Source organism: Perca fluviatilis, chromosome 24 (genome assembly GCF_010015445.1).
Source record: "Perca fluviatilis chromosome 24, GENO_Pfluv_1.0, whole genome shotgun sequence".
NCBI lineage: Eukaryota > Metazoa > Chordata > Actinopteri > Perciformes > Percidae > Perca > Perca fluviatilis.
The window spans coordinates 9,494,219-9,519,251 of NC_053135.1; the positions used below are offsets into that span (position 1 = coordinate 9,494,219).

The following is a 25,033-nucleotide window of genomic DNA, read 5'->3' on the forward strand; positions in this document are numbered from 1 at the left end:
AAAAAAAAATACACATTATTGACAGGATGATGTATGAGCTGTCTGGTGTAAGATGGAGACTTCAAAGAGTGGATTTATTTCCTACTTTGTGTATTGCTTGTTATTTTGGACCCCTGATTGAATTAAACGGCCAGTTCTTTGCAGCAGATCATGCGACGTGTTATAGCCTGGGATAAACATCAGCACAGCCAGTTCCTGTGTTGTCTCTTTTACCCGTCTGATCAGAGTTCAGCTAGTTCTCACGAAACCATAACAGCGCTTTGCGTGTCTGTGTGTTTATGGGGCAGGATTGATGGGGTTTGTTTGCCTTTTTGCAGTCTCTGGTAACACTTACAGCCCATCATACAAACACAGATGCAAGCAAAATGAACTGCTGTTTTCCCTCACCTCCCTGTGAAATGCCTGCCGCTTGGCGCAAAATGTTAATACTTTTAAAGTTGCTTTCTAATCATTGACCTCCCGGTTACATTCCAGTCAAATCCACTGAGGATTCAGTTTTATATACCACTTAGAATACACTAACAATTGTGGCATTATAAGACTATCAGAAAAAGTTAAAGATCAAGTTACAGTTATTATATAGACATTATAATGTCCTTAGATCAGCAGTGTTGGGGATGTCTGTGTGAAGTTTGTGTGTGGTTACGAAAGCAGCATTATGTGCCTGAATCATTTGGAACAAACAAATATATTGTCACGCATAGAAAATAGACTTAAGACCTGCTGAGCATGCACTGGATTTAAGTTGTCATCCTCTTGAATTGTAGCAATTGTAAGGATTTTGTTAAACTACATACATACGCTGAAGCGAAAACTCGTACATTATTTAAATGTTCCAACTGTTTTCAAGTGTTTCTGCGTTCAGTTCAAGACACAAACTAGCACTACACCCACAAACTGGGGCTGAAATGGCTTGTTTTGCCATTAAATATGCAATGTAGCCTACTTTTCCCCCCTCAGACTTTAACTACACTCTCACCCATAATCATGAAAGTTACCCCAGCTCATGTCTGTTAGAAGTAGCTACACTATCCAGGCGGTACTTCAGCGTGCGGTGAATCCTCGGGGAAGGGAAACCAGAGGGGTCTGAAAGCAGCCCGCCCTTATCACATCTCCCGTTCATAACATCCCGAGGCAAGAGCCGCAAGGGTCACCACACATCGCTACTGTCACTAGTGACTCCACAACCGAGCTGGCTGCCAAAACAACTTGGGGAAGTGAAAGAACACCTGTGAGGAAAAGGGTGAACATTTTAATTTGGTGAGAAGTATCAGATGGAGGATGCGGAGAGGACAGGAGAGCGAGGTTTATGAGAACCAATAAAATGTTCTTCAGTGCAGCTGATGTCATGTGAAATACGATGGCTTGGAAACACTGAGGTCATTCTTCGTTTTCCTTGCGTCCTCTGCCAAATCCTGGAAGTCACACTTTTTTTTTTCACAACACTTGGCTTCAAGCTAGTGCTCTGCATTTACTGTACAGTTTGATGTTGGCAGGCTGCTCAATTTTTCTTTTTTTTTACACCAACATTCATGTAGGACACTGAAGGAATCTCGAGTTTCAGGCCTTGACCTACAACACCGAGAGAATCCAAGTAAAAACAGCCGTGCTTGCCGTGGTTGAAGCGGATTGACACATTTCTTTTTGCTAGAGAATCCCTTGACAGTCACTCAAACCTGCAGGCTTGATCTCACAAAGTAGCGCTGTGTGTGTGCTTGTGTGACTGCCTTTTGCCAAATCTCATTGACTAATACCCTGGCAGCTCTGCGAGTCAGCCCAAGCCTCTATTGAATGAGTCTCTGGGTTGAGTTAGTGGCTGAGTGTCTTGCTAATCTCTCTCTGCTCTGCTGATCTTCACTCTCTAGTGATTCCTGATTATTTTGCCCCGTGTGCCACACAGGCAACTCTACTCAGTGAGACTGACCTGCCCCCAAATTTGGCACCATGACCGGCTTTGAGGCTATATGGGGAGGGTCACTTGGCGTATTTGAGGTCAGTCAGCTTGACCCTACACTGCTGTTGAGAGATTATTGGAAGGAAACAGTGTAAATGAGAAGTGAGTTTTCTGTTATTTAACCACAGCTGTAAGGAAGCTGTGCTAATGATGAGTTTTGAGAGTTGAACCGATTTTTCATATAGCAGTTAAATGAAACCAGTGCACACAAAGGACTATTATGATCCAACACAAGAGGAACAGGTCCAAATGTAGACTAACACAAGAGGCATTTGATCATGTAACTCTGTATGTGTGTGTTACATTACCCATAAACCCCACTGGCAGCTAGCCAGCCAGTGGGACCTTCATCAGATCCCACTGGCCATCGTGGGAACATTCCTGACGCAGCAATATTCCATAATTCCCACCATGTGTGGTTTTTCCAGAGCAGAGTGCTTGCCTGCTGCACGGACCGTGGAGAATCCCACTGAGGAGAGGAGATCAGCTCCTTGTAATCGCAACCAGACATCACCGTGTGAGAGTGGGAATAGCACAAGTAGTGGAAGGTCCGTTCAATAACCCCCATCCCCATGAGGTAAAGCTCATAAAGAGGGCAGGTTGTTTGTTTAGCCTCGCTGGTAAGTCACTTAACCTGAACAATCGGGTATTCACTAGCTGGCAGTCATTTGAGGAATGCAGCCCCCCAATGCCGGTCATGTTGGTATCCGGTATTCAAATCCAGAATTGACATAGACAACTTTTGAAGTGATTTTTATTTTTATTGTTATTTTTTTTTATTTTTTTTTTTTTATTGAACTACTGAAGAGGTCACGCCATCCACTGAGCAACCATGGAAGCTTTGAGTTGCACTTGACTTGGTATAAAAGCACACTGATCAATACTAATGCACCTTCTCCGCAAATATCGGCTTTGTAGCAAACCATCAATTATCTGACTGCTGCTTTACCTAAATGCCCTTACAAGAACACTCAGGGTCACTGCTGAGGCCTCATCTTGTTCTGAAAGCAGAATAAGGTGCCCCTGAGTGTTTCTGATCAATAAATCTCCCTTGGTCCAGCCATTGTTATTCAGATTATTAGCGTATTCAGGCAGTGGTTCTCAACCTTTTCGAGTTGCGCCCCCTCCCCGTAGCGGCTAGGCGCTTATTGTGTTGCAGCCATGGAGCACAGTAAGCGGTGCTCTAGTGTGGCTTTATTTTACATTGAAAAAACCCCATCTGCATTGAGAATTAGAACCTGAGAATCGAATTGGCAAACCAAGTTCTCAATGAGATGGAATTGAAATCAGTAAAATGACCTAACTTTGCTTCACGTATGATTAGTAGAAGTCACATATTTGGGATTTGGCAGACATACAGTACCAACATACACTGGACACTTGTATTGTGCGTTCAGCTCTGTCCGACGCCTGCCTGCTTACTCATTTGCTGTACTTCCCCCTGCAACAGTCCTGTCTTTCTTTTCCTGCTGTGACATCATCAACACCCCTGCTCGCACAGTGCCCTGCCCTCCTTCCCGCTTCCTGCCCTGACAGGAAATGAGCTGCCCCAAAGGATTACTGTTAATGGGGGAAGTGTGGGTGGACAAGGACACACCTGTGTCCACTACATAGGACCCTGTGTTTTCCCCTTGGTCTGTTGTTGAAGTGGGGCACCAATCTAGGCCACATAAAAACTGTTGAAACTAACTGTTGTAAGGGCAGTGATACACAGGGCATCATTTTGGGCAGTTGCATGGTTTCAGAGTGCCCAAGGAGTCTCCTGAGCATTCTTTATTACATAATTTAGAGGAAAATGTACCTATGTCTAGAATTGTTGATTTGAGTCTTTGATGATGATTTGATTTTTTTTGTCCTCTCCAATTCTGTACAACCATTGCTTTTTGATCACAAGTTGGTAATGTTTGTCTGTGCGTGGGCCGCAGGCCTGCCTTTGTTTTCAGCACTGGAGCAGCTGCCTGCCGGCCCCCGTGCTGTTGTGACTGGAGCAACTGTGTTCCCTGCAGCTGCACAGATCCATGTGTCGCTGCCACACCTGTTCAATGGCCTTGTGTTGACTGAGTGATATCACACGTTAACTGTGTGCAAATTACACCAAAGAGATGGGGGAGGGTGGTGACCTGTAATCTGAGATGGCAATTGTGTGTTTTTGACACACAATATATGGATGACGTGCACATGCACAGACAAGCACACTAAAGTCATACTCTTCCTGACGTCCTGTTACAAGAAGTAGCGCACACGCACACACTTTCTGCCAAGAGAAGGGCCGCATGCTGTGGCCGAACAGTTGGTGTGTAGAAAAACGAAGGAACAGCTGAAGCCTGCAGGAATAGCTTCCTAGGAGACGGCCATAACATCAGCTGCCTACCTCTCTCTCAAACACACACACACACACACACACACACACACACACACACACACACACACACACACACACACACACACACACAGTTAATACACACTATGACCAAATCCTAGCATTGATGTTTCCAGGCCAGCTCAGCATGTTACAAGCAACATGTTGTGTGACATGGCCGGATTATATTCTATGACCAGACTATGATTCAGCATTTAGATAGTTTTAGATAAAATAAGGTTAGGCTGGTATTAGTCAGCACTTGTTTGTATAAGTTGATGATTCGTAAAAATGTTTAACGCCTGTCAGCATTGTGGAGACTGGTGAGTCACAGTCAGTCCACAAGTAAGAATTTTTACACGCTTTGGGTTTCTACTCTGACTCATGTTGTGAAATTATTAGCCTGCAGTGGTTACCATGCTTATTAAGTTGGCTGCGTGTGTGGCTCCGAATTTGACTTTGTAGTCAAAGAAGGCCTCTGCAGCTTCAATGTCACATTCTAAATCTCACAGTAATGATGAAGACAGTTTCTAATGAAGGGAGAACTGCGTTTGATTGCTTTCAGAGCTTTGCGGTAAGTGTCTTACTGGCTGTGCGTGTCATTTTTGTCTGTGCTTAGTCAAGTCTCTCGCCCTAGCACACTCCACAGTTAATCCTCTGCATTCTTGTGACAGTGAAATCGCTCTGCCTTCCTCTAGCTGCCTGCTGCCAGGTCTCTGAATTCTCCTGCAGTGCAGTGAGAATAAACGCAGTCGATCTATAAGTTTGGAATTTCACAGACTAATGGCCTTGGATGAGGCGACCAAAGAAGGGATTGTGTTTTGCTACTATAGTTGCAAAAATAGACTCTAAATCATATCTTATAGATTTTCTTCTTTCTTTTTTTTCATTTCCAGAGGATAAAAGCCCTGTCACTGAGTGGAGTGGTGGTGTTGCTGACCTTTAACCTCAGTAGGAAGGAGAGAAAGCCACTTCAGAGGTAAGAGTTCCTGTAAACTAGAGTGAGTAAATGGTGCCATTGCTACTTTCTGTGGGTAATAAATTCTGAGCAGAAGAAAATCAGTATTGACGTTGCTGCCAGTAAGCTTTCTTGCACAAATGCCACAGGGACTGTTATTTTTAACAAGCTGTTGTTTTAGCAAGCTGCCAGAGATGTTATATTTAAGGTGGTCTCAAATGCTGGTTTTATTGCAGCGCCTCTGACATGCATGTCTGAGACATCATGTGCTCAAACTAGCTATCATCTGTCATCTTAATGCTTTTACATTTTTCAGAGAGTGGAAAATTCAGAGCTGGGGGAGAGTGGTAGGCTTCACCCCCTCCTTAAAACCTCCGTCAGAAGGTCTTGTAAATCAAAGCCAAATGAAAGAGGAGTCAAGCCTCTGAGGATGTTGTCAGGGGAGAGTCTTCCTCGCTGAAGGAGATAATTCCTGACTAAAGTAGAACCATGTGAGGGCGAACTGGACTGTAGTCTGTAGTAAAGAGCTGCTCCTTCCAGTGAGCCTTTATTCTCTCACTATCACAGATCTGCGTTGAATTTGCAATCCAGAGTCTCAGTGTTTCCAATTGTATTTATACTAGGGATGGTGACAATGTCATTTTCTAGAGTGTCTTATTGGCTGCGTGTGTAAAGCACATATAACCATCAGCACAGATTTTTGTCTTTTGTCAATTACCTCAGTCACTGTCAAAATAAAATTAAAAAAGCATCCTAGTGGCTATAGTGAGTTATGGCTGATATAAGTGGCCCGGGGCAGAATAACCGTACACAAGACCCTTATAAAACACCTTATAAATCAAAGCAAAATAACTAACACAAATAAAATGGCATCCTGGTTGCTATTTTCCATGATATTTAGTTTGTTGTTGTTTAGGCAAACTAGCCAATTCAAATGTCCTGGAGAAATTTTGGTTGCACTGGTGGTGTCCACATACTGTAGGTCATAAACTTTATTGAGAAGACTCATAAGGAGTAAAAGATGAATCTGTTACTTGTAACCTTTCCTAATTTAAACCTAGACATGGCGTTTCCATTTGTGATGGGGGAATGAATTCTAAATGTTGTAAAAGTTAGACCATGGCTTGTCAGTTGGGAAATGCATGTCTGGACAAAGTATTAACGTGTCTAGAAAACACTAATGGGGGAGAATGTGAATGGACAAAGTCCCAGACACGTACTGTGTAATAAAATAAAATAAAAAGTGAGGATGTGGAAGGAAGCCTGGTTATAAACTGGGACCTAAGCAGTGATGGAGCCTGAGGCTGAGAAGAGGAAGCCTGCTCCCCTGGACTTAAACTGTTCCAGAGGAAGTCGGGATGCATATGTGTCAGAGAGGTTTGTAGCTGTGTGTTGGCGGGTCTCGCTCTCTCGCTCTCTCGCTCTCTCTCTCTCTCTGTGTGTGTGTGAGATGTGGGCTGTCATACTGAGATGCTTATTGACGTTGACACATTTAGCTGTCAATATTATTCGACATGTTCATGCAGGGCCATGGTTAATATGTCATTGTTCATTTATGCACCGGGCATTCTTAAAACAAACTGTTCTTGAGATGATCTTCCCTGCTGTTCCCGAAGATATGCAAGTTGCAACCATGAAGACTTCTGGGAAATGACAAACCATACTTGTGTGTGTGGTATTCAGGAATTGAAAGGATGGCAACATTGGCACGGCAGGAATGCTGGAGGTGGCGTGGCAGGAAACAGACTAGCACATTTTGGATGAGACACACAAACACACACTTGGACAACAGGAATCTTTTCATCACATAAGCCAATCAGTGGCCAGCTGCAAGGGTTGTGGGGTGAAGGACTGAGCAAAGGGGAGATGGGAAACGTAGTAAGCTAACAGAGGAAAACATTCCCAGCTGCTTGTGGCATGAGTGCAGACGTATGTGTATTTTTCGTTGCTTTTAGGTGCAGCACGTTGTACATGGCTGGCTAGTGGCAGTATGAATGTGTTGTCACCGTCCATGCGTGTGTCTGGGCATGTGCTCGTGCAGTATGTTATACCTACTGTGCTTTGTATTCCCGAACAGGTGGCAGATGTAAATCTCCTGTTCAGCTAGACCAAGCAGCTAAAGGATGATACAAAATTCTATCTGTGAACACCATAATTACTTCAAATATATCTAGAGTAGATGAGAGGGCAGTGAAAAAATATTGTTCTATACTGCTGGGAAGTACAAAAGAAATTGATATAATAATAAATAGTTCTAGGTTGTATTGTTCCTACTGTTTTTTTTATTCTACTTTCATTATTTGGCCGGTATGATTGTGAAACAGGCCTGCATTGTATGTGGTATTTAAAAGGTCTATGTGAACCCAGCAGAAACCCTAATCTGAAGTGACACTGATATCAAAGAATTCAGTCTTTGGGTACGTCCTGTTTTATTTTATCCAGTGTCCTAGATACAACCCATTGATTTAGATAAATTACAGCAGGTTCGAAATGTTTCAGAGTTACACATTTAGCATTAATAAGCAACAATTTACATTACAGCATTGCAGCTCTTTTTACCTGTATGCTTTTAGCAGAGCAGTGGAGAACTGTTTTTAAGGAGTGCCCTTTTTAATGTCTGGCTAGTTCTTCTCAGCAGTCAGCCTCTGCTGCTGCAGTGCTTGTGTGTGTGTGTGTGTGTGTGTGTGTGTGTGTGTGTGTGTGTGTGTGTGTGTGTGTGTGTGTGTGTGTGTGTGTGTGTGTGTGTGTGTGTGTGTGTGTGTGTGTGTGTGTGTGTGTGTGTGTGTGTGTGTGTGTGTGTGTGTGTGTGTGTGTGTGTGTGTGTGTGTGTGTGTGTGTGAGCCCACTGCAGCAGACCACCTAAACCGTGTGTGTGTAACCCAATCTCCCAAGGGCAGGACGACTATTGATTTCACATTTGGACTACTGCCCTGGAGGAAGGCAGGGAAGCTGACACATCCTTGCTGTGTTTGTGTGCAAGAGAAAGGGAGACTGTCAGTGGGAGAGAGAGGGATACAAATAAGACAAAAAGGGAGACTTGCCTACTTTTGTGCTACTTAATCTGTGGCCTGCTTTACATAAAGGTCAGCTGTTTCACCCAGCACAAACCACCTGTTATTTATTTCTTTTCCTACCATAACATATAGCATTGGGAAATTATGGAAATCCACGCAAACGTCCTCTGAATGCGCTGTGGTTACATGAGCAGGCAGATGGACACCCTACGAGCAGGGATGTGGAAGCATCACGTCAATGTTATTTATTACTGATGTTTTGAGGCCGAGCTCACACTGAAGCCTTGCAATAGCAGCATGTCTGTTTGCGGAGCACATCAACGTGGGGATGTGCATGTGTGTGTTGCCATGGCAATGGCTGCTCGAATAGATGCAGGGCAGCTGAAGTTTGGCTCGCTCTGATATTTGATTGGTGAGCTGTTGAGTCCTCACACCTACCGCCCACCAGTGTGACCATGCATTTTCATGCTCCCTCTCTTTCCTCGTCTCAGCTTTGCCTTCTCTCTCTCGCTCTCTTTCGCTCTGTTTCCCAACTCCCTCTCCATCTCCATCTGTCCACCTCTGACATCCTCTGCATCTTTCTCCCCTCTCTGTCCCCCATCCCTTTTTCTGCCCCTCCTTCCTAATTGGCTGTATAAGCCTGAGTGTCTCACTGTGTCACGCTGTGCTTGAGTGAGCTCCTATGTGTTTGTGGATCTATATGTGTGTGTTTGTATGCGAGTTCCTCCTCTACTTGCAAGCTGTCAGCCGTGCTTGACTAATGACACGGGAGCAATTGTTTTGGCCATCAGGGCCTCCCGTTTATTCACAACCTAATAGCCGGCACCCTCCCTCCATTATTGTACCCATTCATCATTTCTTCCATCACTCCCCCCACTTCCTCGCTGGCCTGTTACACATCTCATCTCTCTTCCCTCATCAGTTGTTCCCCTAAATGCTCTCCCCCCTCTTTTATGTGACGTTTGGCAAGTATAGGACAATGATAGGTTTTTATTTCTATAAGGCAGAATTGTCTGAACATAGGCGCACATTTACGTTAAAGCTACCCTGCTTCGGGAATAGGGGGTGGGCGATATTGTCTTAAAATAATATCATATCCCTATAGGGTATGTTTTTGATACCAGTATTCATGACCGTCCTTCAGAATTCTAGAGCTAGACTCACTATTTAGCTCTGGCATTCAGTGAATATACAAGGAGAAATCCATTGGAGAGGAGGTAGAGAAAGCAGCCTCTGACACAAGCCTCAATTGACCAAAATCCAGTGCAGTCACAAGATCCATATTTACATTCCGTTTTCTTGATTTTAAGTGTAAAGGTTGATGGATAATTGGTTCATCACCGTGGTAAAGCACAGTACTCATTATGAAGATCTCCCATCAGCCATTGATGGTATGTAGAGTTAATACAGGTAGATTTCTTGCCACAGGCATATCTTGTTGCATTAAGACAACCTTTCTTATCCATACTGTATGTCCATCTCCCTAATTTAAACCTACGATCTTCATGTCACAAGCTTGCCTCTTTTAATCTTTAAAGCTGCATCCACCCTACATTTTACATTCATCGAGGATACACACACACACACACACACACAGTGTTATGTCATTTTTCATTACAGGTCAGTTGACAAGCCAACCACACCCAGTTTAAGTTTGGACAGTAGCCGACTAACCTTTTGAAGAGTTCTTTTACTGGCGCTGCTAGCTACAGCTTTTAGCCACATTTCCTCTTTCCACTTTTAACTTACATACGGTCTGTTTAACACAGTGACGTTGGTTTCTGGTCTCCTTTGCTCCTCTACTGGTGTATCGTCTGTAGAGTCTACTAGGAAAAAGAAAGTGAGCAAAATAAACCCATTCTGCGCTGCAAACATGAGCCTGGAACTAACCATTATTACATGCTTGCACATTTCGAATGAGATTGTATCTGTTTTATCGGTTTTATGTCTCATAGGCAGTGAAACCAAACTTTTGCCACACTGTCAAATGTGTATTGCCTTTAAACGGTTTCAATATGACATAGGACGTCATTAAAGATATCTTGACACTTGGCGTTTCGGTGTCTGTGTGTTTAATGGCTTGAGTTTATAGGCTATGCGGGCTATGATGAGAATCAGACACATGTATGTGTAAGAGGTGACTCATAGTCTGTCAGGTCAGAGGTGCCGTACGCACGAGATGATGGGTTGACATGAGAAAGATGTTAAGGGGATTTGAATATATCATAATGTTATGTAAACACATGATATAGAAAATTTAAAGTAAGTTTGTTTACTGGTGGTGTTTAAAGGTTTTCAAATTAGTTGCTTCTTTGGGAACAACTAGGCTTACAATTGTTGGATTTGTTAGTCACCGAGGAAATAAGGTGAAAATATTTATGTGCTTGTATTTACATATCTATCTTTACACAACAGTACTGGGACACAGCAGCTTTGCTATAAAAATATATTGTGTAGCTAGGGTGGGCCTGGTAGTTTCTTACATGCATTGAAAATGGCCTTTCAAAAAATGCATAATCACACCACTACTCCTCAAAATCATGCTCCAGTCACTCTTACTGTTTCTCACACACAATTTCCCCAGAGTCAATCAGCAGCATGTAGAGTATGGGGGCACACATTGGTAGCCACATTGTAGCCAGGCTGGCCTGCTGGATGTCTGGAGCTATTCCTAGCCTTGGCTATGCTAAATGTTTTACTTGTTCCCTCTGTTTGAGCGTTGTCTGCATCTTGCCCCCGGAGACTCTTGTCAGTGTGAGCGTTTGTGTCCCACTAAACTCTCAACAATTCCCACTCTATATTTGCAGCCATGCCTCATAAGAGTTCACTGAGTTTCTATAGACATGCGGTTTTCTTTTTCTAGCCCCATGCGTAGTCCTTTCCAGTCCATTCTTTTTTCTCAAATTTGCCTTACTTTGGGATTATATGATGTGTTGATAATATTTTTTAGAAGAGAGGTGTCAGACATTTGCTTAAAGCTATTTATATAAAGATAATTTGAGAGGAAGTAGCTGTGAGGACATGGCGGCTTTGGAAGTTTGTGTGTAATTCTCCGTTTTTTCCGAGGAGGAGATGATGAGAGCCAAAGGGCTGATGCCTAGTTTCAGTAACCTCCAAAGTTGTCATTGCAACATTGCAACACACACACGCACACACAATGTTGAGTATTGGGTCCAAAAATAGTCTATTTAGAAGTGCTTGATGGAAACATCTATTCAGTCGTCATCACAGTGGGGGCTATTGGCCACAATAGTAGTGTTTACACAGCTAAGGTCATGTTCCACATCCCAGCCCTCCTATTTCCTGTGTGATTGAAATATGAAATGATTTTTATTTGTAACTCCAATGTCTGAAGCACTTCATCATTTGAATATCAACTGGGAAAAGAACAGTTGGTGCTGAAACAGGCAGTGGATGGCTTTGGCGTTATAGAAGGGACCTTTTTTTCTTGTCTTCTTTTAGAGATGCACTGATTACAACTTTCTAGGCCGAGTTAGGCCAGCCGATACCGATTTTAGCAGATTCCGATTTCATTTTTTCTAACCACTTTACAGCACACGCAAATATTTATTTTCTATCTTTTCTTTAATAGAACATTTTGCACAGAACATAGAAAAATTTTGAACAGATAATGGATCACTATAAAATAGAACTATATCAATTACTCCTGGTGTGGGAAATTCACACACATCTAAAGTGCAGTGTTAGAACCATTTCCTTCTTTTCACATCCAATATCCAACTAAAAAAAATTTGATTTTGGTTTTTGGTGTGGTCCCTCCACGCCCTACTTTTCCTTGCAGGTGGTGCATATTGCAAACTTGTTATCTTCTGCACACACGCTGAAGAATTCCCAAACAGCTGACATGTTGCAGGTTATTTCACGAGGTTCCCTACATGTGCGAGAATAGCGCGGACACGCGCTTCACACCGCGGGCGGGTACGCGCGACACACGGTGGAAAAGTTGAGAGAAAGGAAAAAGAGACTGTGCTGTCGCGTCCGTGTGTGCATGCGTCCTTGAGAACTGTAACTCGTATAACTTATGTTGTCAGTTAATTGTAGCGTTGACCCGTATAAAATCGGCATATGTCACACGGTCATGGCCGAGCACGGGAAAACCAGCCAATTCCAGTCACCGGCCGGGCTATCGGCGCATCTCTATTTACATTAGATTAGATTTAGCAGTTTTGTTTTTTTAAAAGTAATTCTATTTAGTCTAATAAACAGGATTTTAACTTTCAAATGAACAATATAGAGCAGCACAGAATATTAATTTGGGCGTTTTCAAGCAATACTAATGTCTTGTAGCCCTCGACTGGGTTAAATGCCGAAGCACACAGGGAGATACTTTAAATAAACAGAAGAAACCATACATAATACCCAAAGTACTACTCCTCTAGCTTGTATGCTGGATTGTAAAAAGTTGTGGTTGTCCATCCCAGATTCAGCTTAGTGTGACCCAAATGAACAACAGTCCTCTGTTTTTATCATGAAAACTAGATTAAGGAGGAGGCCATGGAGACCTAATCTGACCTATGATGTCATGTTACACTCTCCCTTTGTCTGTCTGTTACGCCCAAATACTTGTGTGTCTTTCCCTTTTTCACTGTTTCAAACCTATAGCCTCATTATTATTCATATTAAGTAGCATCACAGTTGTCTAAGAGTTCGTTGTTAGGAGTAGGAACTGTGGAAAACTATTCTAGACGACACTCTTCTGCTCTTTTGTAGAGCAACTTAACATCTCGTCTGCGTACCGCTCCCTTTTCCATTCCTCTTGACACTCTGATATGATCGACTTGGTCTAAAGATAGACATGTCCTCCTCCTCCTCCAGCTCTTCATCCTCCTCAGCACCGGATGCTTTGCTGTGTTTTCTCTGATTTAGTGCGATTCGTTTTCCCAGAACATGCATTTCATCTTCCCTTCCCTCCACTCCTCATCTCCGGGTAGCCGGCACTTCAGCATCAGCGGGAAGTGTTAACATGGGACGGGGAGGCTGCAGAGAGAGACTCCACTGGGCAGAACCTTTGACCTTTTCACCCTGGACCTCTAAGCTACCCAGCGGTCACAGACAGATGAGTGCTGGTCATGCTCCTACTAGATAGAGGGACTGTGTGGTATCAGGAGGAAAAAAGGGCCAAGGCTGTGTTTGGTTTGCGATGAAGCTTGTAGTAGAGCACACACACACACACACACACACACACACACACACACACACACACACAGCTTCTTCCTATCCCCGTTCCTCTCATATGTCATGCTCCATAAGCATAAACGCAGGGCCTCAGGTGGTAATTCACTTAAACCTGCAGCATTGTCTGCCATTGAGGCCATGATTCCATTAGAATGACAACCACAGAGCTATTTTCAAAGTGTACTTTGTTTTTGTGTGTGTGCATCATTTTCTTTGTGGCGTTTTTATTTTTATACTTCTTGCAGATGCATTGACTATGTACCTACAGCATGTGTATATTTCTGTGTGTATTTAAGTATGAAGTGAAGGCCCGCTGGCTAATTGCTGTTTAAACACAGCTGTTTAAAGTGTCCTGCAGTTTGTCTCATTTCTTCCTGGTGTATTTACATATGAAAGCACCTCAGAGAGTATTGGCAAATGCAATACAAGCTCATTTGATTCTAGCCTTGTACTATTCCTGTCTGCGTCCAGCTAGCCATGATGTCATGCCTTAACGTGAGGAAACTGGATTGTTTTCATACTGGGGAATCCCCAAATAGATATGTCTGTGACCAAATGGCCCCATATGGAGCCACATTTGAGGGTAGCCACATAGACAAATGATTCTTTGTTGGTGGTACGGTGCCATGTAAATTAAGCGATGTTAAACTGTTGTATACTTTGGTTATTTTCTGGTAAACCACTGGGTCGTCCTAAAAGACGCGGTAACTCACGTCCTCAATAAGTGGCACAGATGAACCGAAGGACAGCTGGAGTTTCCTGCGAAAGAAACAGGCCATGAGGGAAATCAGGAATTCTGCACATCCAACATTTCCTGTTCGGACTCCCACACACAGTCATGAGTGCATGGATATAATTTCACACACACCCACACACACTTGGTGGACTTGTTTTTGTTTACATACTTAGGACTCCATCTTTGTCGACAAGATGACAAGTCCATGTGTTTGATATGCATGCCAAAGCAGGAAACTATCAATCATCAACATTGTAATGCGTAATACACACACACACACACACACACACACACACACACACACACACACACACACACACACACACACACACACACAGGTAGCAGCTCTGGCTTGTAATGCCAGCTGTATGGAGACACAATGGCCTGGATGGGAGATTGGGGGAGTATATTTTGCACAGGCACTGCATACAGTCACTTTAAGGAGCAGAACATGTGTGCTGCCTGGAATGTGACAGCTTCTGATGTGAAACAAGCACCCCTCAACTCGTGTGTGTGTGTGTGTGTGTGTGTGTGTGTGTGTGTCCGATTTTCAGTGGTGTTGCTATCATATTACTCTTTGCTTTGCCAAACACAGCCTGTTTTATTGCCTCTCACCTACTACCTTTTTGTATAACCTGCTTTTATCACCTTCTAACAACAAAGCGTGCCTTTCAGATTGCTCTCAAGTACTTTGTGTAACCACAAAGGGTTAGACTCACAAAAACAAACGCATACATGAAGCCACAAATTTAGCTGGATCAAAAGAACAGGGGTCAACGGCGGGGTTAATCCTGGTTTGGTACAGTCCCCACTAGTGGCTGACACCATACAGCGTGGTTAACGGGAGGGAATGACACCCCCCCTGAAAACATCAATGAGATTACTGGGGACTATTCCATCTGATTGGACTGTATTGGGTGGCACTGGACTGTACCAGGACCCCTTAAGGGGAAGAGTACCTTGTCACGTTGTACTGTCTGATTTAGTTTATTGACTATCCAAGCATCCCAGGCATGACTCCTTCTGTGTTTGACCATGCTTTCCTTCCACTTAACAATCCTATCGTCAGATTAGACAACATTCTTCCTCAATGTACATTGGCATTCATGGGTGTTTATTCATTCCCCAGGTTGGGTAATATCAGATTGTCTGTCTAAACAGTTTGACAGCCCGGCTGACCTAGAAATGATATGAGGGAACAGGAAGGGACGTCAGCTCACATTTATTGATGTTACATTTTGTTACACACAAGTCTTATCTGCTATGCTGTGTCTCCTTGATTTTTATATTTTCATTTAGCGCTTTGTCTACTGACAAATGTCCTTGTATATACTGGAACGGGTTGGGTAGTTTGCTGTTGTCTGTGCCATTTAATTTGAACTCAATACTAGAAGGCTAGACACAGAATTATATCTGCAGTGTCTGGTCAGTGTTAGGTTCTTTTACCTCTGTAAAGTATCAATATTAAGATGCTTTTCGGAGACCATCACCTGTTCTGTTGCATAGCCAGATATAAGCTGCTGGTATTGAGTCAACAAGCCACACAGCTGCAATTGCAGTAACACCACTTCTCTTTGTTTCCAGTAGAGGGAGCTCTGTCATCACCTTTTGACAGGACACAGCTGGGCTCTTATAACCAGCTTGCCGCGCCTTCCTTCACCCACACTGGCCCATATAGCCATTAATACCACCTGCTAGTGTTAAGTGCGGTTTGATTGATATGTTCTCCATGGGTGCGCCTCTGGTATAATGATTCACTGCAGGTTTTATAGATCCTAAAAGCGCTCAGTGCAATTTAGGGGATGGTGAATGGTGGTCTTCCATCAGCATCCCTCTCTCTCTTTCGGACCCTTAGCTGGAATAGAGGTGTTGGGTGTGTCAGCGGTGGACCGCACACGAGACACTGCAGGGCACTCTACCGATTAGACTGCACAGGGTGCCCACTAGGGGTCCATGAGCGGTTGTCATGGCAACAGGCAATAAGGTTGGCATGAGCTGAAGGTTTTTTCCTCCACTTTTATATCATTCCTGCTATGTGGGTGTGATCTGATAGTGTGTGAATTTGTGTACATGTGTGGAATCATCTGACAATTTCTCGCGTGTGTCTGTGTCTGTGTGTCTGTGTCTGTGTAGATGGAGCAGGTGTCAGATGATGAGTTGGACCATGGAGCCGAGGAGGACAGCGACAAAGAGGACCAGGACCTGGACAAGATGTTCGGTGCTTGGCTTGGCGAGCTGGACAAGCTTACACAGGTTAACAACACACTTTGTGAGAAAGAGAGGCTGGTTGGTTGCATAGATACAGACTCACACAGATAGAAGAGCAGAGAGAAAGAGCTGTATCCATAGCAACCTTTACACTGCTAATCCTATACTGTATCCTAGCAACTCCCCTCCCACCACCACTTTGTAGAGTGTATTTGTGCAGGCCCGTGTGTGTGTGTGTGTGACTACACTCTCAGGCAGACGTGGTTGCTTAGATCCTGTGCTTTGACTGTAGTGTGTGTGTGTGTGTGTGTGTGTGTGTGTGTGTGTGTGTGTGTGTGTGTGTGTGTGTGTGTGTGTGTGTGTGTGTGTGTGTGTGTGTGTGTGTGTGTGTGTGTGTGTGGTGATTTTGCATATTGATTTTGCATATATATGCTTTGTTTGTGTGCGCTCTGTAGAGTCTGGATGATGGCAGGCCTCAGAAACCACTGCAGAAGCCTCCTCTCAGGCAGGAGACGAACATGGCCAACTTCTCCTACCGCTTCTCAATGTATAACATCAACGGTGAGACCTCACTCATCTCACACACTGTGTCCAGATCAGTATAACAGTACAGAAGCCAAAAAAGATCAGAAAATCAAAATCATGAAACTCCTCCCCCCCCCTCTGCTGTCCTTTGTCATTTCTCTTTGCTCCCTGCAGAGGCGTTGAACCAGGGCGACGCAGTGGACCTGGATGCCCTGATGGCTGACCTGTGCTCCATTGAACAGGAGCTCAATACCATTTCCAAACCCAACTCCACGTCTCGTGGCCAGAACAAAGGCCAGCAGCGAGCCCCGGGTGGGCGCAGTGCCAGCACCAAGCACACAGGCACCAGTGGAGGAGGAAGCAGCGGAGGTAGTCCTGCTGAATAATGTGCATTTATGATGGGGCTTTGTGTAGTATTTTAACAACAACAAAAATAATTCCAAAAAAAGTAATGTAATCTTAAACAAATAACACTGTCGTACGAACCCTCTGCCATACTCTTAGTATTTCACATAGCGTCCCACATTTTTGGGATTGGATAATGTTTGGACTTCCTTTACAACACAAAGGAGGCATGCTTTATGGGAAAAACAGGAAGATGTCACTCTTCTTCTGGTGCAAAAAGTGTTTCTGTTGGTGGAAAAACTCACTTCCAACATGTTTGTCCTTTTTACTACAGCTTAAGAGAAAACAAACACATGCAGAGTAATAATTAAAAGGGGGAAAGGGAGACAATTGGCAGCATCCTGTTTGCAACAGGGAAATGTAGTCTTTAGCATACACGTTGCTTGTCTTGCTGTGGTCATTTTGTTAATGGTAATCATAACATCCTCACCTAATTTATGTGATAATATTGTATACATATTAATGTTTAAAAATGCTACATGTAGCACCCAAAAGCCAACTGGAATGTGTCATGAAAGCAGTGTAATGTTAATTGCCATTTCCGCAGGTACAGGGCCGGCAAAGTTAAATTTTTTTTTTGTTTTCCTTTTTTCTCCAAAAAAAAAAAAAAAAAAAAAAAAAAAAAAAAAAAAAAAAAAAAAAACATCAAAATTAAATATAAAGTAGAAGAACATTATAAAGAGAAAACAGCTGTAAGATAAATAAAGTTATAATTGCAAAATTGTCGCAGAAACATGCACTGTATAAAAAAACTGCTTATTATTGTACCTGAGATTTATATGTATGATGTATTGATGTATTCATTTCACAATCCATTTCATGTATTATTTAAAAAGCAGTCCATCTACAATTCCATTTCTTCTTCCATCTGAGCTGTGTTTAAACTTTGAACTCCCCAACAGGAAGCACCAGTAGCAGTACCCGGGCATCGCCGGCCAACACCGTACGAGGCGGCAGCGTCAACACCCGCCCCGCGGCCTCCAACATCTCCCTGGATGACATCACCTCTCAGCTGGAGAAGGCCTCTCTCAGCATGGATGAAGCGGCACGTCAGACCTCTTCCTCTTCTTCCTCCTCCTCGTCTTCTTTCTCCTCCACCACGCTGCGGCGGCCCTCGTCGGGGTCGTCAGGCGGCGGGCAGCACAGGAGGACGGGCTCAGTGGGCACGGTCAGCGAGCGGGAGGCTCCATCCCAGCGGTCCAGTGTAAACTCAGCGTGTGCCTCAGCATCCAGCATGGACTCCCTGGACATTGATAAAGTGATGACGGGTGGAGAGGTGGAGGGCCAGAGCAGCCCGAGCACACAAGGACAAAACCAGACCAGCACAGAGGTATGGCTGACACTGAAATACACACCGAAAAACACACACCAATGACATCCAAGAGGTAGACATAGTATTATTAGCTAATGAGAGTGTGTGAGCCACAGCGCGAAACACTGTGTGTACATTTCCACATGTAATGGTAAGGTAAGCTCTGCATGTTTAACCACACAGCATGACTTTTGGAAGCAACTGCACGAAGTGTATTAAGAGTCAATGCACAATACTGTGTATTGTGCATTGGATGGTGTGTGTTAATGAATACATTGTAATCTCCTATAAGGCTCCCTAAGTGTGGATTACAATGTTCACATCTACCATTTCTCAATTCCTTTGTACACTCACCAAGCATCTTGGCTCTCTAACAAAAGCCAAATATCTTCTAAAGTCTTAGAGGAATTTAGCATGTTTCAGAAAAGGCCGGAGCTAACATACTAAAACAGATATGTACGTTTAGGTGTCGCTCAGGAGAGGGCAAACGCTAGAGAAAGGAGGAGAGGAAAACTGTGACAGTGAGATAGTAATTCAGTTTAGAAGAAAACGTTTAAACCGTATCATGCATGTCCCCTGTCCCCCTGCATGTCATCATATTATCTGTGTTTGCATCCTGTCCTATACACACCTTGCCTGCACCTCCCTGATTTTCCCAGCATGTCACACTGCGGCGGGCCAGACGGCAGCTTGACTTTACCTCACGAGAGGGTGAAGTGGATCGGGCCACTGTAATTTGTGTGTGTGTGTGTTGTGTGTGTTTTGTTGTGTGTGTGTGTGTGTGTGTGTGTGTGTGTGTTGTGTTTTGTGTGTGGTTGTTGTGTGTGTGTTTGTGTGTGTGTGTTTTTTTTGTGTGTGTGTGTGTTTGTTTGTGTGTGTGTGTGTGTGTGTGTGTGTGTGTGTGTGTGTGTGTGTGTGTGTGTGTGTGTGTGTGTGTGTTTTTGGCATTTACGCATGTAAGGCTGCAGGTTAGAGTGTGATCAAAATTTTTGTTTCCAAAAACGGTTACAATTTTAGTTAGATTTTAATTGGCTAAATAATTTTCACTGTAGTGTTCAGCCGGTGGTTTCTGTGTAATGCATGCACATGTAACCATAAGTATAAAAATATGTATGGTGTGAAAGGGAGATTGTGTGTATGTTTATGAAAGTAGCTGTAGTGTAGACTATAGGTTTTGTAGCTAGTCAGAATGCACCGTATACTGTGTTCACACACTCCAATTCATGGCAGTCATGTTTGCTCTGTACATCATCTACAGTACTTCTCACAATCATTGCTTCTTTACCCACAGCTGCAGCTAATGACAACCACAACTGCTGTGCCCTCCATTTATGGAAACCTCTCGCTTCCACGCTTCTTTATAAAAAAAAGATCAAAACACCTGCGATTAATAAGCCTCCCAAGAGTCATCTGGCGCTGACTTTTCTATATTTTGTCTGTTCCCTCCGCTCTCCTTGTTATCCTCTCTTCACCCAAGCACTCCTATCTGGACCGAGAAACCTCGCTCATTCTGAAAAGCATAGCAGGAAAGCCTTCTCACCTCCTGACCAAGGTGACTTCCTCATACACTCGCTTCGTGGTTTTTCTTTTTTTCTCTACACTCTCTCTCTGTCGCGTTTTTTTTTTTTTTTTTTTTTTTTTTTTTTTTTTTTTTTTTTTTTTTTTTTTTTTTTTTTTTTTTTTTTTTTTTTTTTTTTTTTTTTTTTTTTTTTTTTTTTTGTGTGTGTGTGTGTGTGTGTGTGTGTGTGTGTGTGTGTGTGTGTGTGTGTGTGTGTGCGCACTGCTCCTCTCTTCTGCTTTGCATGTCTTGGAAAAATCCATGCTCAGAAAACAGCTGCTGGAAATCAGACCAACTTATTTATTTTACTTGAAAATTATAGTAAAAATATTATTCTTGGAAATTTAGGAATGCACAAATCAAGAGAAATACCTGAGGCAAATTGAGAGAAATTGGGCAGGCCAAAAAAATACATTTTCAAGACCATATCACAAGTAATGACATTTTAATATCTAACCGGGTAAGGATATCTGTTTATCTGTGTAAAATGGATTTTTTTCCTTACGTCTTATTTAACATTTACCCTGCACATACTGTACTATGGTGTATATATAGATAGAATACACTTGATTGTTTTGTCCTACTTGCTTCCACATTTATCTGTCACTGGCATGTGCTATTTTGTCTCTATTTCCCTTCATGTTTCCTCTTTCTCCATGTAGCTGGCTTTTGATTTGCACTGTTTTATGAAATGATGTTATTGGAGCTACAATGATTCATTTGATTAGTTAGTCAACAGACAAGACCCCTGTAACAATTTTGATCATCGATTCATCATTTCAGTCATTTATCAGTCGTGAACTCGGACCGTTAGTGAGGCTCCAGCTTGTCCGATGTGAAGATTTGCTGCTTTTCTCTGTTTTTGTCTCAGAAGTGGAACATCTTTGGGGTTTGGTGTGGTTGGTCAGACAAAACGAGAGAAAAAGGTTATTTATTTACTTTGCAAAGAGTAGTTTTATCAACAAAAACATATTAACTTAAGGTCTACTTAAAAGCTTTTTCTTTGGCTTTTAATCACATCTCAAACTCTTTCTCCACGGACGGAGTTTGCTCAGACTGAGGACCTTGAGTTAGCACTTTCTGACATGATTTAGACTAAACAAACAATCTTTCAAATAATAGCAAGTTGCAGCCTTATGTTTTATCTCAAATCTGTGCGTTTATGTGTATCATGCTTGAATTTGTGTTGACTTGGGAACCCTCTGGGCTCCACTGTTGTAATATACAGTATAACAACTACCATCTGTTTATCCATTATGTGTCGGCCCTCCTAAGTTCCATCTCTCCCAACTTACTGTAAACCTCTCGGCAGCAGTCTGTTTTCGCAGCAGATGTATTGGTTGCAGCCCTGGCTCCCGTGCAAAGCTTATGCCGATCAGATGTGTGCAGATTTATGGTTCAAAGTTGGCCGCTGTTGATTGTGATTTATCCGACCATCGCTAAACGACACAGCCAAGTGCAAAGCAGGGGATTTCAACAGAGGTAGACGATGCAGTTTCTTAAATCCTATTGAGATTTAATATACCAAGAGCATTTACTGAATATGAGACAAACCACAAATTATGGGTCTGGAAAACTCTCAAGAATGATTTTTTCAGGATTTTAGAAGTAAACTGAAAGATCTCCATTAGTGGTCATTGGCATTGAATTGCAGATTTCTTTCCAAAACTCTTTCAGTTATCTCCATTTATTTGAACATAATGGATGCCAACAGTGAAGCTGGCTGACTCTCAATAATATCCACACAATTCATCTGCCCTCATATGTTACAGCCAAACTTTTGGGAGGGGCAGTTACTTTATCTCTTACCATTACAGAACAATGGAATTAATTCAGTGTTTCAAGGCTGTAGGTTTGTGGCATATCAGCTCTCAGTTTGTGTGGAAAGCATTTGAAAGGTTTTTAAAAAGTGGGGAAAGGATGGATCGCCTGTGGCGTACAGACTATGAGGGAGTTTATGTGTTAGTGTTACACTTTTCACCAGAGAATGGGAGAGAGAGAGAGAGCCCCGATCCCCTGGACTCCCACATTTTCTCCCTCGCAAATCAGAATACAGAATGAGCGCGGTATGTTTGGGAACAAGCGTAGAGAGAGCGAGAGAGTGGAGAGACATCAAAGGGAGAGGGTGCCAAGATTCTTTTTATTTTTTTTTCCAGGCTAGGCAGAAGAGCCTTTTACAATTGGCTCTGGTGTGGCTGAGTGTGAAAGTGGAAGGGAAAACGCCTGTGGAATAGGAATCAGATTAATGTCTAATAAAAAGCAGGGTGTAGGAGTCATGTGGAGAAGGAATAATGGAGGGGAGAGGGAGTTACGCTGACAATTGTGGGGCTAAACCTTCAGTGTGACTCAGATTGACTCTGGACTGTAATCTGCACATTCCTCGTGACCTCTCCTCTCTCCCTGTTTCTCTTACTCACACTCGCGCTCACACTTGGCTGACTAAAAGCCTGCCACTATGTGTTGGCCAAACATGATGTTGGCTTTATTGCATTAATGTGTATGGGCCCTGGAGCTAGTCATGTGGAAAAGGTAGTCTGGGTCAAGGAGGGGGGGTACTTCAGATAAGAGGCTTGGGGAGAAGTTGTCCCTGACCCCCCTCACCCCTTCTCTTTAAACACACATGCATGTGTACACACACAAGACTTAAATATTCAGCACCTGGGCTTCTCATTCCCCTAAATTCCACTCTCCATCGTTGTCACTGTTGTTTAGCTCCAGGGCCAGTGCCAGTCACGGTCTCCCCGCTCCTCCGGGGAAAGAAGGTCTTGCAATTGGGGCTCGTTGGTTGGCTGACACCCCTTACTCTACTATTTTTGTGGGGATTATGCTCCATTGATTGGGCACGCTCCCAAAACCCTGCATCTGTTATAAAGAGAGAGAGAGAGGGGGGGGGGGTGGTAAGAGAGTGATGGAGAGTGGGTGAGCGAGAGAGGGGAGGAAGCAGGAAGAGAGAGTTGGAGGGTAGAAGGGGGAGGGGCGTCGTCCTCCCTACTGTTTCATTTGGGCTTTTAGTCAAGTTAGGCTCATCTCAGGCGCACGTCTGCATGTGGGTGAACCTGCGCTGTCCCAAAGTCTCTGCTCAGCACAGCCTCTGCTATCTTATCGGCTGTCGTCTTTTGAGTGATGGAAGATGTGGACGCACCGCTGAATTTCCCCCACTGAGGTTCATTGTGGAATAACTTTTTATATGCCAGTAGCTGATAGGAAAGGTGGCCAGTGGACTAAAATTATTATTTTTGTTTGGTTTCTTGCAATGTAAAGACAACTGAGAAAGAAAGCGGTGTTTGTTATCGTTTATGCATTAGTTATGGATGAATCTGCATATGTTTTTCATTTTTGCCCTTGAGACCTGAATATGATCTTTGCTGGAGATCGTTGTACCTTTTGAGTGGAGGGCATAGAGGCTTTCTGAACTGATCCTACACTTATCCGCAGCCTCTCGCCCTTTGGGGATCGTCTGCCATTGTTTCCCTTCTGCTGTATAGCAACATCAAAGGAAACCGCTGCATATGAATCCAATATGGAACCATAGACAGCAAATGGAGCGCCATATTTAAGGGGATCACTGGACCAATGTCACAGTAGCAGCGATTTAGCATCATGGTTGTTTAGTTGTGTTTGATTGTATATTCACACACAAGTGATAAAACACACCCGCTCACACACTTGGAAGCATACACAACCTGCGGAATGGAGGTGATGGCATCTTGCTGGAGGGGGCAGGTAAGCAAACCCAAAGCATGGAAAAACTGGATTTCGTTTTGCACATGACACCACGCGCCATCATGCCAAAGGCTTGTGCATTTAAATGGTTTAGAAGGCTGCTTACTATTTAATGAAGTTGTGTGTGTGCACAATGTCTTGTTCCTACCAGAGGAATAATGAAAGACATGAGTGAAGAGGATGAGGCAAGGCTAGGAAATCAGGAACCCTTTTTGGTTTTTGTCAGGGTTTTCAATGTGTGGTTTTGTTATGTGAATGATAAGCGTATTAACCATGCTCATGCATCTCCATCTAGGAGGAGCAAGCTGCCAAATTGAAGGCAGAGAAGATTCGAGTCGCCCTGGAAAAAATCAAGGAGGCACAGGTCAAAAAGGTAGGACCACCTCTTTCTTTTTGTACACACTCTCCCTAACTGACTCAGTTTCATTTTGAAAGATCAGTCTGACTCGTGTAATAACTGCTGTCTCGTTATATTTACTGCACGCTGCATTTTCTTTGTAAACTTCATTCACAGCGAGGCGGTGAAGCGCAGAGAAAATAGGTCATTGCAGTGTTTGATTATGTGTGTGTATCTGCCGGGGAGGGAGCAAGACATCAGAAAGAGGCTTCAGAAAAAGAGCACTGCAAGACAATGCAGACACATTCTACACAAAACATCTTATTCACCACATCCAACTGAACAAGTGCTGGTTTTCGATGAACTGGGGCGCCCTGATAGCCATGGCGTGTCCATGTCTCCATTGGGAAGTCCGTATGGGACTCCACAAGCAGGCCATTTTTGTACCAGTGTTTCCGCCAGTGAATGAACTGTCTCTTTGAATGAAAGCAACAGAATGGTGTCCTTTTACAAGCAATGAATAGTTGAGACCCAACTGTGTTTCAATAAACAGGGCTAGACTTCACTCTGCCAAGTGAATACAATGTGACAAGATAAAGAGTGCTGGTACAGCCGGCGTAGGAGCGTAGGAGAATGCTGTAATGTGCTAAATTACTAGTTGTGCGGTTGTCAGCAGTCTGCATAGCCAGCTATGCGTCACCATTTACTATATTTTTGATTCATGACAATAAAGCAGTTTGATTGCATT

At 43.4% G+C, this 25,033-nt stretch overlaps 1 protein-coding gene across 5 annotated transcripts in view; it reads left to right on the forward strand.

Moving 5' to 3' along the window:
- Nucleotides 1–25,033, forward strand: part of raph1b (Ras association (RalGDS/AF-6) and pleckstrin homology domains 1b) — a 39,301-nt gene that overhangs the window by 5,184 nt on the left and 9,084 nt on the right. For 2 of the 5 annotated variants that reach the window (XM_039793064.1, XM_039793063.1), the window contains exons 2-9: nucleotides 5,210–5,292; nucleotides 16,351–16,470; nucleotides 16,881–16,986; nucleotides 17,125–17,319; nucleotides 18,258–18,685; nucleotides 19,327–19,398; nucleotides 20,145–20,219; nucleotides 24,244–24,321. In XM_039793064.1, coding sequence (XP_039648998.1) covers nucleotides 16,351–16,470; nucleotides 16,881–16,986; nucleotides 17,125–17,319; nucleotides 18,258–18,685; nucleotides 19,327–19,398; nucleotides 20,145–20,219; nucleotides 24,244–24,321 — 1,074 coding nt within the window. In that variant the 5' untranslated portion in view covers nucleotides 5,210–5,292. The remainder of the gene's footprint in view (nucleotides 1–5,209; nucleotides 5,293–16,350; nucleotides 16,471–16,880; nucleotides 16,987–17,124; nucleotides 17,320–18,257; nucleotides 18,686–19,326; nucleotides 19,399–20,144; nucleotides 20,220–24,243; nucleotides 24,322–25,033) is intronic. The other 3 variants (XM_039793066.1, XM_039793065.1, XM_039793068.1) reach the window with 3 other exon arrangements.